The sequence below is a fragment of the Idiotropiscis lumnitzeri genome, chromosome 17, assembly GCF_059441095.1.
Source record: "Idiotropiscis lumnitzeri isolate Australia: NSW breed Sydney's pygmy pipehorse chromosome 17, RoL_Ilum_1.0, whole genome shotgun sequence".
Taxonomy (NCBI): Eukaryota; Metazoa; Chordata; class Actinopteri; order Syngnathiformes; family Syngnathidae; genus Idiotropiscis; species Idiotropiscis lumnitzeri.
Window position 1 is genome coordinate 5055538 of NC_142407.1, and position 16635 is coordinate 5072172.

At 40.2% G+C, this 16635-nt stretch overlaps 1 protein-coding gene across 1 annotated transcript; it reads left to right on the plus strand.

Moving 5' to 3' along the window:
* The first annotated feature begins 10518 nt into the window (after positions 1–10518).
* Positions 10519–16389, plus strand: spry4 (sprouty homolog 4 (Drosophila)). The gene is made up of 2 exons (XM_088280303.1): positions 10519–10799; positions 12708–16389. Exon 2 carries the CDS (start codon positions 12759–12761, stop codon positions 13869–13871), a length of 1113 nt encoding a protein of 370 aa, XP_088136429.1. The 5' UTR covers positions 10519–10799; positions 12708–12758; the 3' UTR covers positions 13872–16389.
* The last annotated feature ends 246 nt before the right edge of the window (positions 16390–16635 follow it).

Genomic DNA, 16635 nt, shown 5'->3' on the forward strand with positions numbered 1-16635 from the left:
AGCAGGCCTCATCCATCTGCCCCACTCTATTTTTTATTCCTATATTATATATACATATATATATATATATATATATATATATATATATATATATATATATATATATATATATATATAGATATATATAAATATATATGAAGAGAAGAAGGGAGAGGAAGAGAAAAAAGTTGAAAAATCATCTGGGAGTCCTCTCAACGTTTGTTGCACAGAAACGACACCATCAAGCCGCAGCCATTAAAAAAGAACCAGCAAATGACGTCACTCATCGGAGACGAGTTTGTGTGTTGGCTTGAATGGATCACCTGCTATTAACATTTAATTCCGCCCAAAATGCAACACTCTGTAAAAGGTGCTTTTCTTTTCTGCTCCATACTTGAAATAAATATACACCGTATATAAAAACCTAGTACACTGTCACCCAGCTTTAATACTTCTCAACATATAATTCAACCCACAAATCAACTTTAGATGTTGGCAAGTTGACAAACAAGGCATCTAACTTTATCTGCATCTAACTTTAGAAGTGGTTTGCGCGGCACTTATTGTCATTCAAAGTCAGTGGATTGTTAAAACCATAAACTGTACCCTGTATTATCATTTTAAATGATATTTCCGTTGAATTTTCACTGCACAATACTTACCATGGCCTTTTTTAATATTAAACACTTGTTAAAAAATGCAATTTTAAAAGAAAACTAAGACTAAAACTAACTAACACCAAGTGTTAGTTCATTTTAAAACTATTAAAAATCAACAAACATGCCCTGAAATCGAATTGAAATGAACTAAACTTAAAAAGCAAAACTCAAAACTAAATAAAAACTAACTAGAATAAAAATTTCCAAATTATAATAACCCTGGTTTGAAACACAATACCGTCAAAATACTTGGGTGAAGCGTCCATGCTATCATGTCAATGCCAAAAAGTAGGCAATGAGTTTTTGGGGTAGCACAAATCAGTATTAGCTGATAAACATAAGATGATTTTTCAGTGAAGTGTTTAATTCTTGATGGTGCGGGGCTTTGTGTTTGATGAGTGTCCATACGCCACATACACACAGTGTAGCGTACACGGTGCTGCCTCCACGTGTAAAAATCACATTATTGACATTTTTCCCACACTCTTGACTATGCTTTTGCGAAAAGGACAATCATGGCAATGAAAATCAGAATTGCGTCATACAGTCACGAACTTGCATGGGTCAGAGTCGCCCCTTCAAAATGAGTAAAATGGGTACTGTAATTCTTACTGTATTCTGATCAGGAAATTATGAAAAAAAAATAACTCACATTTCAGCATCATCATAGCAAGCAAGCCTTGAAGGCTACCAGTCACATGACCTCATGCCGTGTCCAGCGACTTCACATCCCTTTTTGCTCTTTTCATCTGAAAATGTTCCGTTCAAAGGCGATTTCTTTTCCCCCCACTTCACGGTCTGAGTGGGAAGTAGTCCCCCAGCCGGGGCGAAGGGAGGAAAGTTGACCCTTGAACTTTTCTTCAGAGGAGTGACAGGACCCCGACCGCACCCCGACCCTTCAGGGGCAACCGATCGCTGAAGCGTGACGTGCAACGAGGGCCGTTGCCTCATGGGCCCTCAGCGACGCTCGCATTCTGAGCATTCCAAGTTTGTCGCACACACGAGCAGCCAAATGTCATCAATCCTAAACACACAAAGACATTTTTCCTCTAAACTGCTTCGTTTGGCACATTGATTAGTTTTAATGTGTGCTTTGCGGCCTGTTGGTTGTACTTTGCTATTTATGTATTTGTATGTATGACAAGCCTCAAACCAACACTAATGTGTTTTCATTTTCCCTTCCCGTGAATGTGTGTTTGTGTGGTTGAAGCTCCGAGTAGTGCAGGCCGCAGCCCGTCCGGTGCTGCTAGCATCAGACACACACACACCCACACCCCCCCCACACCCACACACACACACACACACACAGAAAAACACAATTTACTAGTAGTGACCCAGACAGAAGCAAAGCTGGCCACACACTAATTGCATGCCTTAAATTAGACATAATATCAGCCGGACACTGGACAGAGGAAAACATGGATGCAACGCAAAGTCACACGTGTACGTGTATGTATACATCAAATACAATGAGTTTGCTATTTACACCGCTCATGCTTAATATGATTTGAGAAACGCTTTTATTATTGTTGAGCTCAAATTTGCCATATTGTGGTGTTTCTAATATTTCGGATATTAGCTTGAAATGTAATGTCATAATAGTATAATACTATACAAGGGCTTCTTTGATGAAAATAAGCAAAAATGTATGACGGAGCTGACCACAATATTTCACAACGCACATCAAGTCAAAACAAGCTAATCTCATGTTCAAAACTTTCGAATCACCAGCACATATTTTCACGTGTAAAGTGCTTGACAGAGCACTTGAAGAAACTGACAAGTGACATTAGATATGTATTGAACTAACCAATAAAACACCAATTTAATTGCCAACATATTTACAGTGTTAATTAGCAGTGTTAGCATGGTTCATCGTCCTTAAACTTTGTTGTGATTATTGATGATTTGCTAACATTAAGGAATGGTTAACCACGGTCAAAAGCTAACTAATTGCCTACCAACTAACTACTATGAGACTGTGAATGACTGCTGACCATGTAAAGAAATTTACTATAGTGTGCTCCGAATAGGCTAAAAAAATAAATATATAAAAAGAATTATTTAATCAGGAATGCTATTATGGAGGACTAAAGAAATGTGTGTCCAAGAAGAAATCACCTGTGCTTACTGCTTTCTGAGACCCAATTGATTGATTTTTTTTCAACTATAAAATGGTGTTAAACAGTTTATTTTTTTTAATATTGTGGGTTTTTTTCAAGGTCTGAGAATTCCGTTAGCATTATTACTCTTGTGAATATTAAGAAATATTTGAAAATATCGGGTAGCTATTTCTCAAACAACGACTAGCATGAGAGCTAGCTGCTGACGTAAACCTTCCTTGAGCATTCATTCAGTGTTTTGAATTGCTTTTTTTTGTTTGTTTGTTTTTTATCAATAGATGCCAATACACAAGCAAAAGAGCAAAATGACATACTTTGGAAGTTAAAACATTCCATTTCTGGACAAAAGTTGATTGTGTTGAACAGTTAGTAGGATATATAACGCTTTAGCATTTTTGGACCATATTCCCAATCCAAAAAGTCTGAACTCTTTGATGGTCCGATTTGTGCCATCATTCAGCTATTTTTCCTGTTTTCATGAGACAAAAGACCACCCATGCTTAAGTTTGTTTGAGTGTTTAATGAGGACACTTAAACAAAAAATTATTTCATTTGCAGATTCATCAAAACAGGAAGGGCGGGGGTCAGGGACAGCATCACACCCACATCTGAAGGTGACACGTCATTTTAGTGTTTGAGCATCTCAAGCAGGCATTAGCTTGTCAACATGGAGGTCACGGGCTTGAAAATATAGTCCACATGACCTCAGCAGTCACGGCTGTCAGTGCAGAGAAACAATAGTGGTAAATTGAAAGGATTGCTGATTCATCATGTTCTAAAAATGGACTGCACACACCTTTAGCTAAAAATGTCCCCCCCAATCATCATATATGCCTATAAATGTTTTCCCAACATAGAGACAAAAGACAAACCGATTGGGCTATTTACAAATTGAATAAAAGAAAAAAAACAGTCTTGCTAGTTTGTTATTTTTTTCATACCTTGTGACTTTGTGTTTGCAGAGCTATGCCCAACACAAACCAGAAGAGTCCTGGTTGGTGCAAAAAAACGTTCAATCGGGAGTGCCTCAAAAGTCAAACAAGTTCAAACAATTATTTCCTCCAGGTAAAACAATTAACAAGCGAAATGCTCTGTGTTTAACTTTGAGGACACTGGACAGGATAAATACGATATTTTATCATTGTTATTCAAGAGTGTATTTATTTATTTGACTAATTTTAATTGCCTCACATGCACAAAATCCCATTGTGTTGTGTTCAGGGCAAGCCAAAAGCCATCCGGTACTTTTATTTTGATGGATGTGGGCCCCCGTTACTCATCTCGACTAACTCCAGAGAACACAAACACACCTCCAGAGCATGCAGGCCGCGAAAGAGGGAAGTCAATATTTGAGGAGTTAAAGCTACCTAGCCTCGAAATACGCCTCTTTAACTGTGGGCAAACTAAAGACTTGCTACAGTGCTGCTTTTATCTTAGTCCCACTGTGTGCTCATGTCAATTACAACCTGTCAAAAACAATAAACATTGCACAAAAAAAATAATATAGAAATGTTGGGCAATATTAGTCTTGAATGCGAGATGTCTAGTAGTTTTTTTTTTTTACACAAATCCCTTCCTGCTGTTTTTATCAGTAAATGTTTCCTCTTTTTTTTAATTAAAGATTTTTGCAAAATGTTGGTCCTTGTCTTATGACTGAGTTCCGTTTCCATGGCAACAACGTAGTTCAGTCATAAAGCTACCTAACCGGCACAGTAGTAAAGGCCCAATTATCATAAATATTGGAATGAAAAACACTTGTCGACAGTGAAAATCAAATAGTCCAATGGTAACAGTGCGTGCCTCCAAGGTTCTCGTAGTGAAGTATTCTTGCGGCATTTGTTTGAAACATTTTATGTAGTGACTGTGGCAAGTATAAAGAACAGAGCAGTTTTTGAAAGAAAACTGTACAAGCTGCATCATATTGGCCTTTTGATTCTATGACAACGCAAGCATTTAAAGACAAGTGGCAAATCGCGGTCTGTTGAAAACAGCAACGGTGAACCAGCCCACTATTGTTTACAACCAGTGAAGTTGCATTACTTAAAGTAAATATGTCAATGTGAGAGGGGCAGTTTCACGATGAGACGTTCAAGGCAAAAAAAAAAAAAAAAGGTAGAAAATATATTACTTTGGCCATTATTTTAACGAGGCGATGAAATTTGAAAAAAAACAAAACAATAAAATGCCCAAAACATCTTTAAAAATTCAAATATAATTAAAAAAATATATTTTAACTACATTTTGCAAGGGTCATCTCGACCAGAAATGTCACAGCAGCATAGAAGTTGAAAGCAATTAATACTAAAATTTGAGTTTTAACCTTTAAGAGTCACAAATTCCAAATAAAGCTTCAGAATTGGTCGGCTTTCCAATAAGTCCACAGCTCAAACTCTCCTCCGTAGGACTCTGATTTACAAAATCATTTCATGTACTGTCAGAATAAAACCGTGATGATGAATGAATTGCTTAGTACAACAATCAGTTAAACTTACCCTCGATCGGTTTTGAGGACGGCTGCAGCTGAAAATACTGAGATTCTCATCCAATAGAAGGTGGAACAGAATTGCTAAAGATTATTTTACAACTCAGATATTTACAAAAAGCATTCGTCACAAACTCAGGGTCAGTAAATAAAGTGATCTTTTTTTGTGTTTGTGTGCATGTGGCATTGGCGAGTGTTTTTTTTTTTTTTTTTTTTGAAACAGGCCTGTGTTTTTTAATTGCTAGTTTTGTGCGGAACATGGTGTGCTTTAAACTCGGACTGACATTTCAAATGACTGTTTTCGTAGCATGGTTCGCGGGATTTATTTGAAACAGGAATCAGGGCTCGCCAGAAGTGCTGCGGAAACAAGATTCCGAGAAACTGGCAACTATGATGGTGCTAATCGACACGCTAGCTCACTGTTTCTCAAAACGGGGTACGGTGACCCCCAGGGGGTCCACGAGCCATATATATATTTTTAATTTATCTATTTTTTTTATCTTTTTTAAGTGCATGCCTACTTAAAAAGACCAGCACCCAATGAAATTAAAGTGATGACTCAGAGTTTAGAGCCAATTGAAAGATCTGATATAAAAGAGACCTATAATGAACAGAAAAACACCGCAAAAACAATTGCACTCATATTGTCTGTTTCTTAGGCGAAAGGAAACTTGCTAGTTGCTTTTTTTTTTTTTTAAAGAGTCGCAAATAGTTGTAAAAGTTGCTAAAAATAGCAATCAGATGGTTACGTTAGCATCATTGACTCGCCTATATAAACTACCTCCTCTCTCTTCACGGCCATGTTGGTGGTGATATGGTTATTGTAGTTAACGAAAACAAATGGAAAAAAAAGAAAACTAAAACAAAAAAAAACATTTTTGTGAATGAAATCTAATAAAAACAAGTGTTTTATTAAAAATAATAACTAAATACATTTTATTTACAGAATAAATTCAAAATAACTACAATTACAGCAAAAATGTCTTTCATTTCCATCTTTGTCATTATTATCATTGTTATTTAATACGTGAGCTTTTTAAGTTGTGATGAATCTAACCTGAGAAGCGGTTTTATGCATTGTAATTGCTGTACTTTAATTCGATCGAAGAAGTTGTTCTTAAAATGTTGTTAAAATGACTATCTACATATTTATATTTCATTTTGACAACTAAATACTTTTTAAAAAATCTTGCACATAGCAAATACACCAAATAAAATAAAAACTAAAACTAATATATTATGTGAAAAACTAAAACAAAACAAACAAAAAAAGCTAACAAACTGGGTCTGAAAGCTAATTAAAACAAACAAAATTTAAAAAACAACTAAATGAAATAAAAACTAACAGTAATGAAAAATCCAATACAATCACAACAGTGATCAATGCACGTCAGCAAGTAACAGTGAATAAACAATTAATTTATTCCCATGACATTTATTTGTTCTTATAAACAATTAAATTATGAGGGGGCCCATGGAAAAAAAATCTCTGGACCCAAAGAGTTCGCCGATCTCTGCACGAACTTGCTTATTGTGGCCCATCAGGTGTTTTTTCGTAGTCACCGACAAACTGCCACATGGCGTGAAATGCACTTTAAAAAGCTTTAATGGTCGAGAGATGCGTATTGCAGAGAGTGACAAAGGGGAGGATGCTGATAACTGAACCTGCCACAGGAAGCTTTTGATGTAAACCATTGCACTCATTTGCATTAAAAGCACTGTCATCAAAAGTGTGCTCACAAACACACGCACACACACACAAGGGAAATTACTTGCTTATTGTTTTTAGAGACTGACAAAGTCCTAAAGATTAGTCAAATAAGTGAGAGACAAATTATTTAATTGGATTGATCTTATAGATGTGTATTAGTCAGACTCGTATGTTAGGCAGCGCAAATACTTTATTACTATACTAATTTTCATAATGCTGTACTTTACTTGGGTCGTTATATTTCTGGCAACTTTTATTTTTAATCCATTAAATTTCATAAATAAATAGAATACTTTTTTTATACGGCCCCCCTGCCCAGCCACGCAAAACCTCCCAGGGTTCTGGCACAATACAAATTGATGGAATTTAAGATGCAAATTGGAATTGTTTTCCTAGACAAGAGGGAAATAAATATTGGCATTAAAAAAAAGTCAATGTTTATTTAGCTATGAGCTTGTTTCTAAACATATGGCTAATATGGTTAACACCTGCTAATTAACTTTGCTCATTAGCCAAATGCAGATCTTTAACAACACTATTGAAGTTAACAATTAAAATCCATAAAAATAATCACAATTCTAAAAGCTCACTTTTATGTTTGATTTTTTTTTTTTACTTTCAATACTTAAGTAGATTTAATATCTGAAAATGACTTGTAATATATAAATACAGCAAAGGTCAAACACCATAGAAAAGTGATTCTCAAAGTAGCATGCAAGCTCAGCTCAGTTATGTCGTATGTAACATTTTTAGTACCATACATTTCCATTTATTATTTAAGAACTGTTTGTTTGGAAACTTATCTAGGTACAATTCGATATATATTAATATTATGAATGTTGACTAACTTCTAACAAAGTTATTTTCTGTTTAGGTACTTGGAAAATTACTCAAGTACCACTTTCGGGTACTTTATACAAGACTGTTATTAATGTGTTTCGAATTGGGTGTGGTTTTATAAAAATCCATGTTATACAAAATATGTTCCAGAAGCAGATGGAGCTGTCCGTTATGACCCCGAGACTCTCAGCCGTGGTGAGCAGATGTGTCCGGAAAGAGAGCTGGAAGTGGTGGGGCGGAGGGTGGGTGTCTTGGGATGAGATGGGAAGGGAAGGGACGCAATTGGTGGGGGGAGATCGACCCCAGAGAGAGAGACACTGAGGCCTTTCCCCCATGCGTGCATAGTGCGCCTGGATGATGACGACAACAAGTCATCAACACTGAAACGAGTGCCCCATGTCGAGTCATGTTGGACATGCAGCTGCACTGTTAGGATGAGATCATGATTTCTGTGTATGCACTGCTTCTGCAAGTATAGGGTCGCACTCGCTATGTCGCATATTAACATTTATTTCATTATTTTTATTTCATTTAGCCATAATTGCAAAAGGTATCTTTGGTGCAAAACACAACATTGACTAAACAACACATCTTCAGTTGGAATTTCCTATTAGCAGTCAGTGTTAGTCCAAAACCTTTAGGCTTCTGTTGGAAAGATAAAAATGGCATGAAAAGCCTACTACAACATCTTAAATACATTTGGGGTAAATAAGATGCACTTGAAAAAGTGACATGTGTGTGCTGACTCCGATCTGACATGAGTATAAGATAATTGATTAATTCTGGACACGTCCCAGTCACATCCCAGTTATAAGAGGCTGCGTGTACTTCACAAAAATCACAGCAAATGATCTCGGTTGTTTATTTTATATCACGGTCACATTTTTTTTCTTTTGAACAGGCGTGTGTGGACGTTAGACTGAAGTGCATCTCGATATCTTTCCATCGGCTATAATCAAGTCTATGACATCATCTCCCGGATAACCATCATTCCATCAATAACCATTTATGCATTGCATTAACTTTTTACTTCTATCAAAACAAAGCAACAAGACTTGACTTTTCAATGTAGGTGGGGGGTTGATTGCTTCTGTCTGCAAACGGCCATGGGAGTCATGCATTGATCCATATACAAATAATGCACTTCCTTTTTCTAAGTGTCTTTGTCTAAAAGCAATAATCCCAATTTGGAGGTGTTGTCGTTGCCAGGGTGATGTATACAAACCCTTAATAGGGGCAACCTTTGGCTGGTTAAAAGCCCCTATCTGAAGGAGGGAGTAGGGAAGGAGGGCAACAAGGGGTGGGGGCAACGGGGCTGCAGCAAACACACACACACACACGCACACACGCAAGGATGTCAAAGAGAAAGGAAATTCACACTCATTTCCTGCGTGTGGTTTCGGTACAAATCAACAACATCCTGTCCTTTTGTGAATCCTGCCTGCCCTCATGCTGGTTTGCCCTCCCCAACCAGCAGCACCACCAGCACCACAACCCCCCACGCCCTCTCTCTCTCACACACACACACACACACACACACCCCTGCGCACCCCCACGCACGCACGCACACGCACACACGCATACACACTCAAATAAGGCTAGCAGCCATCTCCTCCTCCCCTTCCTTCTGTGCGTGTTCCTTCACATTACACTTACATACACCTCATGTTGTTGCACAGGAAGGAAAACAGTCTTTATAGTATTGCTCCTCAAACTCACTAAAATGCATTGTGACACAGCATTAAAATATATTGTGTGTTATATAACCTTAACCATCTAACATCCAACAATCAATCTTGTAACATATCTACAATCATCATCCAATTATCATCTATTCGTGTGTCTGTATACGCTTGCTAGCTCACTATTGATCTATCAATCGATCGATCGATCAATCTATCCATCTATCCACCTATCCATCTATCTATCTATCAATCTGTCTGTCTGTCTGTCTGTCTGTCTATCTATACATCTACAGTATCAGTTTATCTTCTATCTAACTAGCTATCTACAATGTATCATCTCTCCAAAAGATCATCAATTATCTCTTTACCATCTGTCTATCATCTAGCAAGTCGTCAACCAACAATAATCTATCACGTATCCAACAAGCTATCAAACATCTATCTAACCTTTATCACCCCCCGAACAAGCTATCTACCAACATGTACAACTTATGCAGCCTGCATATAAACCAATAACAAAGATGACGTTTATTTACTACAACGAGAAATTAAACATCAATCAAGAAAATAGCATTTTGGGGCCTGCAGGCCGTTTAGCTTTTGGATAGTCCCTGTTAAAAATGTTCTTTCATCACTGCAATGGGGCTAATAATCATTGTAGACGTAAGGAAGAAAGCAAAGCCTGGTGCTGTATGTATAGATAAACAAGTTAGTGAGATAAAAGCGTTTATGTAAATCAGACCTGACATTGCCCTTGTGACCAAAAGGGAAAAGAAACACCTCCTGCCTTCCTCTCTCTCTCGTCTCATTCACCATTCCTCCCCATTCACATAGAAAACAACCTCGACGCGACGCATGCGCAGCACCAATCGGAATCCTCCCCATTCATAAAAATGTAACCTACCGAGTCCCAGTCCCTCCCATTCACAAAAAAAAAAAACGACCGAAGCATCTGCGCAGCACCCAGCCCCGACCCTCCTCCCCCTCCCTAACCCTCCCATTCATAAAACTCAGCCCACCCCAACACTCCGCCTCCCCTTCTTCCTTTTTTCCTCCTCTCGAGGAGGTTGCAACATCACATCCAAAAGCTGCGCGTCCACAACCGCAGTCGCCTTTTTACGCACCAGCAAGCTCGGAGGAGAGAACGACAAAACGCGTCCTCTCCTTCGCCCTCACATTTTAAATCCTTGCTTTGCCACCCTCCCTATCCATTTGGACTACTTAACACTGCTATTGGAGCTATACTCGCCACACGCAAGCGACTGGGAATAATACACGTGTTGCGCAACGACGAGATGACATTTATACCCTGAGAGCACCGTAAGTACGATTGGTTCAACGTGGATGTTTAAAATGAAATAATAAAATAAGGATTGCCGTTGCACTGAAGGATAAGCGCAAGTATTTTGCAACAAGCTCGAGTCGTGTTTGCACTTAGAGTCAATATTTAACCAGCGCCATGCAAAGTTGAGGGCAGAAGAAGGCGAACTTATGACGTTTAATTGGGGAGGTGAGATGGGGGTGATAGCAAACTGCTTATTTAGTGCGATTTGTCTGCTTGTGATAAGGCTGAAATCTAATTTTAACCATAATACGACAGGTGTTTCCTCTCGCTTTTCACCAACGCCCACTAGTCGTCATCAATTGCATGACAATAAGCACAGAAAGAGAAAGAAAAAACTAAATAAAATATAAACCGTTTATTTTTATCGTTTTTCTCCCAATCTGGCAACCCAATCTGGCAACACTCAAACGCAGCCGTGCGCCATTTCCTCCGATCAAGGTTAACTCGTGCTCATGTCCATTTGCATACATCACGTGTTACAAAGCCCATATAAACGCGCTATTTTATAGACACAGAGCGTCCGCCTCCGGTTTTTATGACTCAGTCCATTCACATATCGAACCGGGTGAGGGAGGGGGGCGTGCACGCACGCACGCACACGCACACACACACGCACACACACAAGCACTTGAAGCTCATGCACGCACAGTTCCGGCTTATAATGATCCCGATTTGATCACAAGCGTGTGTCGGTGCCAGCGGTGCAATAACAGGTTTGTCAAACAGGATTTTGCACATTCTTTACAAATTAGTAAAAAGAAAGAAAGAAAGAAAGCGTGCACACGCGCTCGCTTTTATTCCATGTTTTGACTAGAAATAGCGTGCAATGTGATAAGAAAAACGAAGATCAGGTTTTAAGACAGTGAACACGTCACGTAGGTTGCATGGTTGTTAAAAGAGAGAGATCGTCATGACTGCAGCGCTTTGAGTCATGCTCGCGACAGCCAGTGCAGCCAAGCAGCGTTCATTCACAAAAACGAAGCTAAAGCCCAACAATACGATGAATCATTCAGAATTTTTGCAGTTCTTCCATAAATAACATCCCTTAAAATGAAGGGGCAACGACTATACGATAGAAAATCATATAGTTTTCTATTTATTCCCCATCTTTTTCCATTCTTTTTCCACCAAGTGGAGTCTTTGTACATGCAAGTCCCACTCTGTAGTGCTCCCTGCTCTTTTGAAGCCAGGCAAAAAGGGAGATCAACGTACACTGAATTAATATCAGGCATTAGAAAGAGCCAGAGGAAGGTTTGCGGCGCGCCATCGGTGTGGTATCTGGTTTGGTTTTTTTTGTAAATCGTTTTTAACTAGGCGAGTCATACAGTGTAAAGTAATAATAAAACAGTTCTGTTAATGCTGAGAGATACCAAGAAAGTAATTTGGGGGGATAATGCTGTTTAGTACATCATAGTGTGTAGGAATCCCCCATATCATGCAAATATGCCCTCTAGTGATGATCAGCGGTGTCAGGATGACATCAGAACAATCGCATTTGGCGCTTCATCATTGTTCATTTTTAATAATAATCTTATTCTTGAAAATGAAGATGAACTGAAGTGCAACATTGCATATGCGTGTTCATGATAACAGTAATCATGAGGATGCGTAACAAAGTGCAGGGGGGGCTCGGTTTACAACTTCCGTTTCAATCACACCTGAGTTTGGATACGCTGTAATCAAGAGTTAAGTCACATGGCAAACCAAGGACCCCTGTAGAGAGGGATCTAAAATGAGGTTTTATTTGTTCTGCGACCGTGCCTTGATATCATTCTGTGATTTATCTTTATTGTCATGTAAACTGTATAATCAGTCATCTCCGTATGATAATTCTTGATGAAAAGAAAACCTCAAAGTCTTAACTGTCCTTTCTTTCCTTGCAGTTGTGCTAAATGCTGCTTTAGAGTGACGACGTGCCAGGCACCAGCCAACACATGGAATCCAGGGTTCCTCACCACATCCCCGGAGTGTCCTCCTCCATCATAGCCCAGCCTTTGCTGGACAGCCGAGTGCCCTACGGCCGCTTGCAGCACCCACTCACCATCTACCCCATCGATCAGATCAAGTCTTCACATGTGGAGAACGACTACATCGACAGCCCGGCCGTCGTCTCTCAGCAGCCGCCAAGTCAGAAGGCGGCGGGTAGGCGGCTCAACTGGGCAGGTCCCAACCAAGACGGGTTTGTGGGGGCCAACCACAACAACCATCACAATCACCAGCACCACCACCAGGGCCGGTGCGAGCCTCACCATGACACCACGACCCACCCGTGGATCTCCTTCAGTGGGAGGCCCAGCTCAATCAGCAGCAGTAGCAGCACGTCGTCGGACCAGAGGCTGCTGGATCACGCCGCGCCTACCCCCACCGTAGACCACCACCCGAATCCACTCCCCCACCAGGGCCTCGTCAACACAATCACCACTCGAACTCCGGGCTGCTTGGCTTCCTCGGAACCTAAAGTCCTCACCTCCTCTTCTTCCGCTTTCTCCTGCAACTCATCATCTAAATCGCTGGACCTCAAGTCTGGGAAACTGCCCATGGGAGGCCAGCAGGGATTGGCACTGATCCCATCCTCCCCGGCTGAGAAGAAGCACCTCCTCCTCTGCGAACACTGCGGCAAGTGCCGATGCACCGAGTGCACCCTTCCTCGGACCCTGCCTGCCTGCTGGGTCTGCAACCAGGAGTGCCTGTGCTCCGCTCAGAGCTTGGTGGACGCGGCCACCTGCATGTGCCTGGTCAAGGGGATCTTCTACCACTGCACCGAGGACGAGGACGACGAGGGATCCTGCGCCGACAAGCCGTGCTCATGCTCGCAGGCCAACTGCTGCGCACGCTGGTCCTTCATGGCCGCCCTCTCTGTTGTCCTGCCTTGTCTGGTGTGCTACCTGCCGGCCACAGGTCTGGCCAAACTGGGACAGAAGTGCTACGACAACGTAAGCAGGCCCGGCTGCCGCTGCAAGAGCTTGCAGGGAGGTGTACCGGCGTGTAAAAACGAAGGCGTGGAAGCGAAAGCGGGAACACTTGAGAAGCAGCAGCGGGGGTCATGATACCGGGACTTCCTGTCTGGCGTTGGCGTTGCTTAAAACAAACTGGACAGCACCACAGTACATGTTCAATCACTAGGGACCCCTTAACCAACTCTATTAGTCTGCTCGAAGATGACTCATGTAAAACAAAAAGGTACTTAAATAGCTTCTTGACATGTTTTTGAAAGCCAAGTTTTGGCTGGTAGATAGAGTGGACAAGCTCTTGGTTTAGAAACCAACATCCATGGACCGCAGTTTGGGTTGTTTTGCAAGGACGACCAAAGGCACATCGTACCCTCAGCTAATTTTGTATCTAATCGTGACGGTATATATATATATATATATGTATATATATATATATATATATATATATATATATATATATATCTCCCTTCCCTGCCCCCAAAAGCACAGCCTTGTGTACTGCTTTGAACAACAGTTGATACTAGTATTCCATATATTGCCACAGATTGTCATTTGAAAGATCCCTTAATGTCTCGACAAGCATAATAATCACAATTTTTCCAAAAGCGAGGCTGAGACCATCGCACTGAGACCGAGGCTGATCCTGGATCAGCTCACAGACGTATAATGGTTACCCGCCAATGTGTCATAGACCCAAACCTTCTCAGGGACTGTCCTCTAAAGACGTAGAACATGTGCTGCGTTCAAGATGGGAAGTCGGAAATATGCTATTCGAAGCTTAGACCTCAGAGTGAAACTACTACAGAACAATTTAGGCGCAAAACAAAAAGGTGAGTTTAAGTTGGTAGTCCTTACTTCAAGTATTGTGGCGTGATTTTAAAAGAAACGTCCGACTTTCCAGTTTTCTTGAATGAAGCGCATGAGTTGCTAAGCTAAAATTTACTTCATGTTTGCACAGAAAAAGGTGCAAAAGGAAAAAATGGTGGGCAGAAAGGTGGTCGCTAATTATGGTGAAGCTAAGAAAAACAATAAACAGAAACGTTTCCCACGGGAACGGGACGGGATTGAAGACAGTGTTCGATCCCCAAAATAATTAATAAATAAAATCAAACCTGCCACTTGCACAACGCTGTTTTTTTTTTCATAGGTGGAAGCTAACCCATTTTAAAGAACGTACTAAAGCACAGTTTGAACCAGCTCAGCTGTTCTGAGGTATGTGCGCTACTTTTAGCGCGGCCCGGGTGTCTTCATCGTTGTTAGTGCTGCATAGCATTCTCTTTTAGTCTATTTTTGTGGCTTGCATGAGGACTTTTTTCGTTTTGCCAAAGGAAGCGAACGTATGGTAGCATGACATCGCTGTCCGAGGTGATCACCAGTGCTTCTGCACAAACGGGGAAGGGAGGCTGATGACGCCCATTTCTCCTAAAAAATGAATGAAATTTTAAAAAAGCATGCTGCCCTTTAAGACTGAAGGCCTTTTTTGGGGGGCAAAAAGGGAAACTTGGTCTTTTTTTCTCCATTTTCACGATATACCGCTAAACTCCTTTGCTCACTATTGTCTTGTTGCACAAAGCTGATTACACACTGTCCATCGAATGTATGTGGCAATATTTAAAGAAAAAAAAATCTGTTTAGAAAAAGGTGCCAAAATCGGAGAAGAGCGGCAGAGCTCATAGGCGAAAAATCACAGACGATTATGTTTAGTAATAGAAGCTATGCAGGTGAACGAGTTATTTGCTGTAAATAGTTTCACGTTTGTGTTCTTTAGAGGAGAAGACTTTTAAATGTCCTTGAAAGGTTGCATGGTACACTATAACTACGACTAATTACAAAGTACATAGAGAATATATTAGATATCTATTTTGAGGGTCAGGAAGAAAAAAAGTTGTTTTTGAGGGTTTGTGTGAGAGGAAGCACTTGAATTAGAAAAAGTGTGCCCTGCAATATATATTTTGTTTTAAATTGGAAAAACTCCTGCTGTTGATGCCCTGCGTGGCTCATTAGCGGACGAATGCTAAGCTAACTCCCTCACTTGTGGATTTGTGGAGTGCACAGAGGGAACACAATCCACCCGTGTCTGGATCGACTCATTTCCTGCTGCTTCCCCCCCTTTCAGTCTTGATTGACAAACACAGCTGCTCTGCATACATTTGTGCCACAGCTCAAGGTTGTGTTGTTACCGCCTGTTTTGCCTGTCTTTCCCAACTGTCTGCCTTTTGGAAGCTGCCTCGCTTTTACATGATAGATTTTACATAAATCCTTTAAATGAATCTCCTATTATTGTATTTCCCCCTTCCTCCCTCCGATGCTACACCGCTATCACCCTTTCCACCTGTGTCGCTCTCTTTGGGGCCAATTATACTGATTATGCCTTTGCAATGGCAATGTTTGGGGGAGCAAAGAAGTCAGTGCTTTTCTTTTTGTTGTTTTGTTTAGATATAACGGAAAGGAGAAAAAACAAGCTCTCATATAAAAGTTTTCCCTTTATAGATATATTTATTTTGAAGTTCTATTTTATATAGTATTTATTTAGATGCCAACTTTCTGTTTGTGAAGAAAGCCTATGTTGAAATGGAATGTACATTGACAATGGAAATATATATTGTTAAATACACCAGGCTGCTGTTTCGACTCTTTTGTCAAGTGTTGTTCATAACCCGAACTGCAAACATACACCACAGAGACACTGTCTTGAGAAACTTTACATTGTACTTATGGGCAGATTGAGTAATTAATGAAAAAAAAAAGTTTCCAAAACAAGATAAGCCAAGTAGCAAACTAAGCGAGATAGACGTAGAGAATCTTGAATCGTACTCACAGAACTAGCGAGCTTAGAAAACGAGCATGCTATAAGAGATAA

Coding starts and splice junctions, on each gene's coding strand:
- spry4 (XM_088280303.1), top strand. CDS start 12,759: ATGGAATCCAGGGTTCCTCACCACATCCCCGGAGTGTCCTCCTCCATC.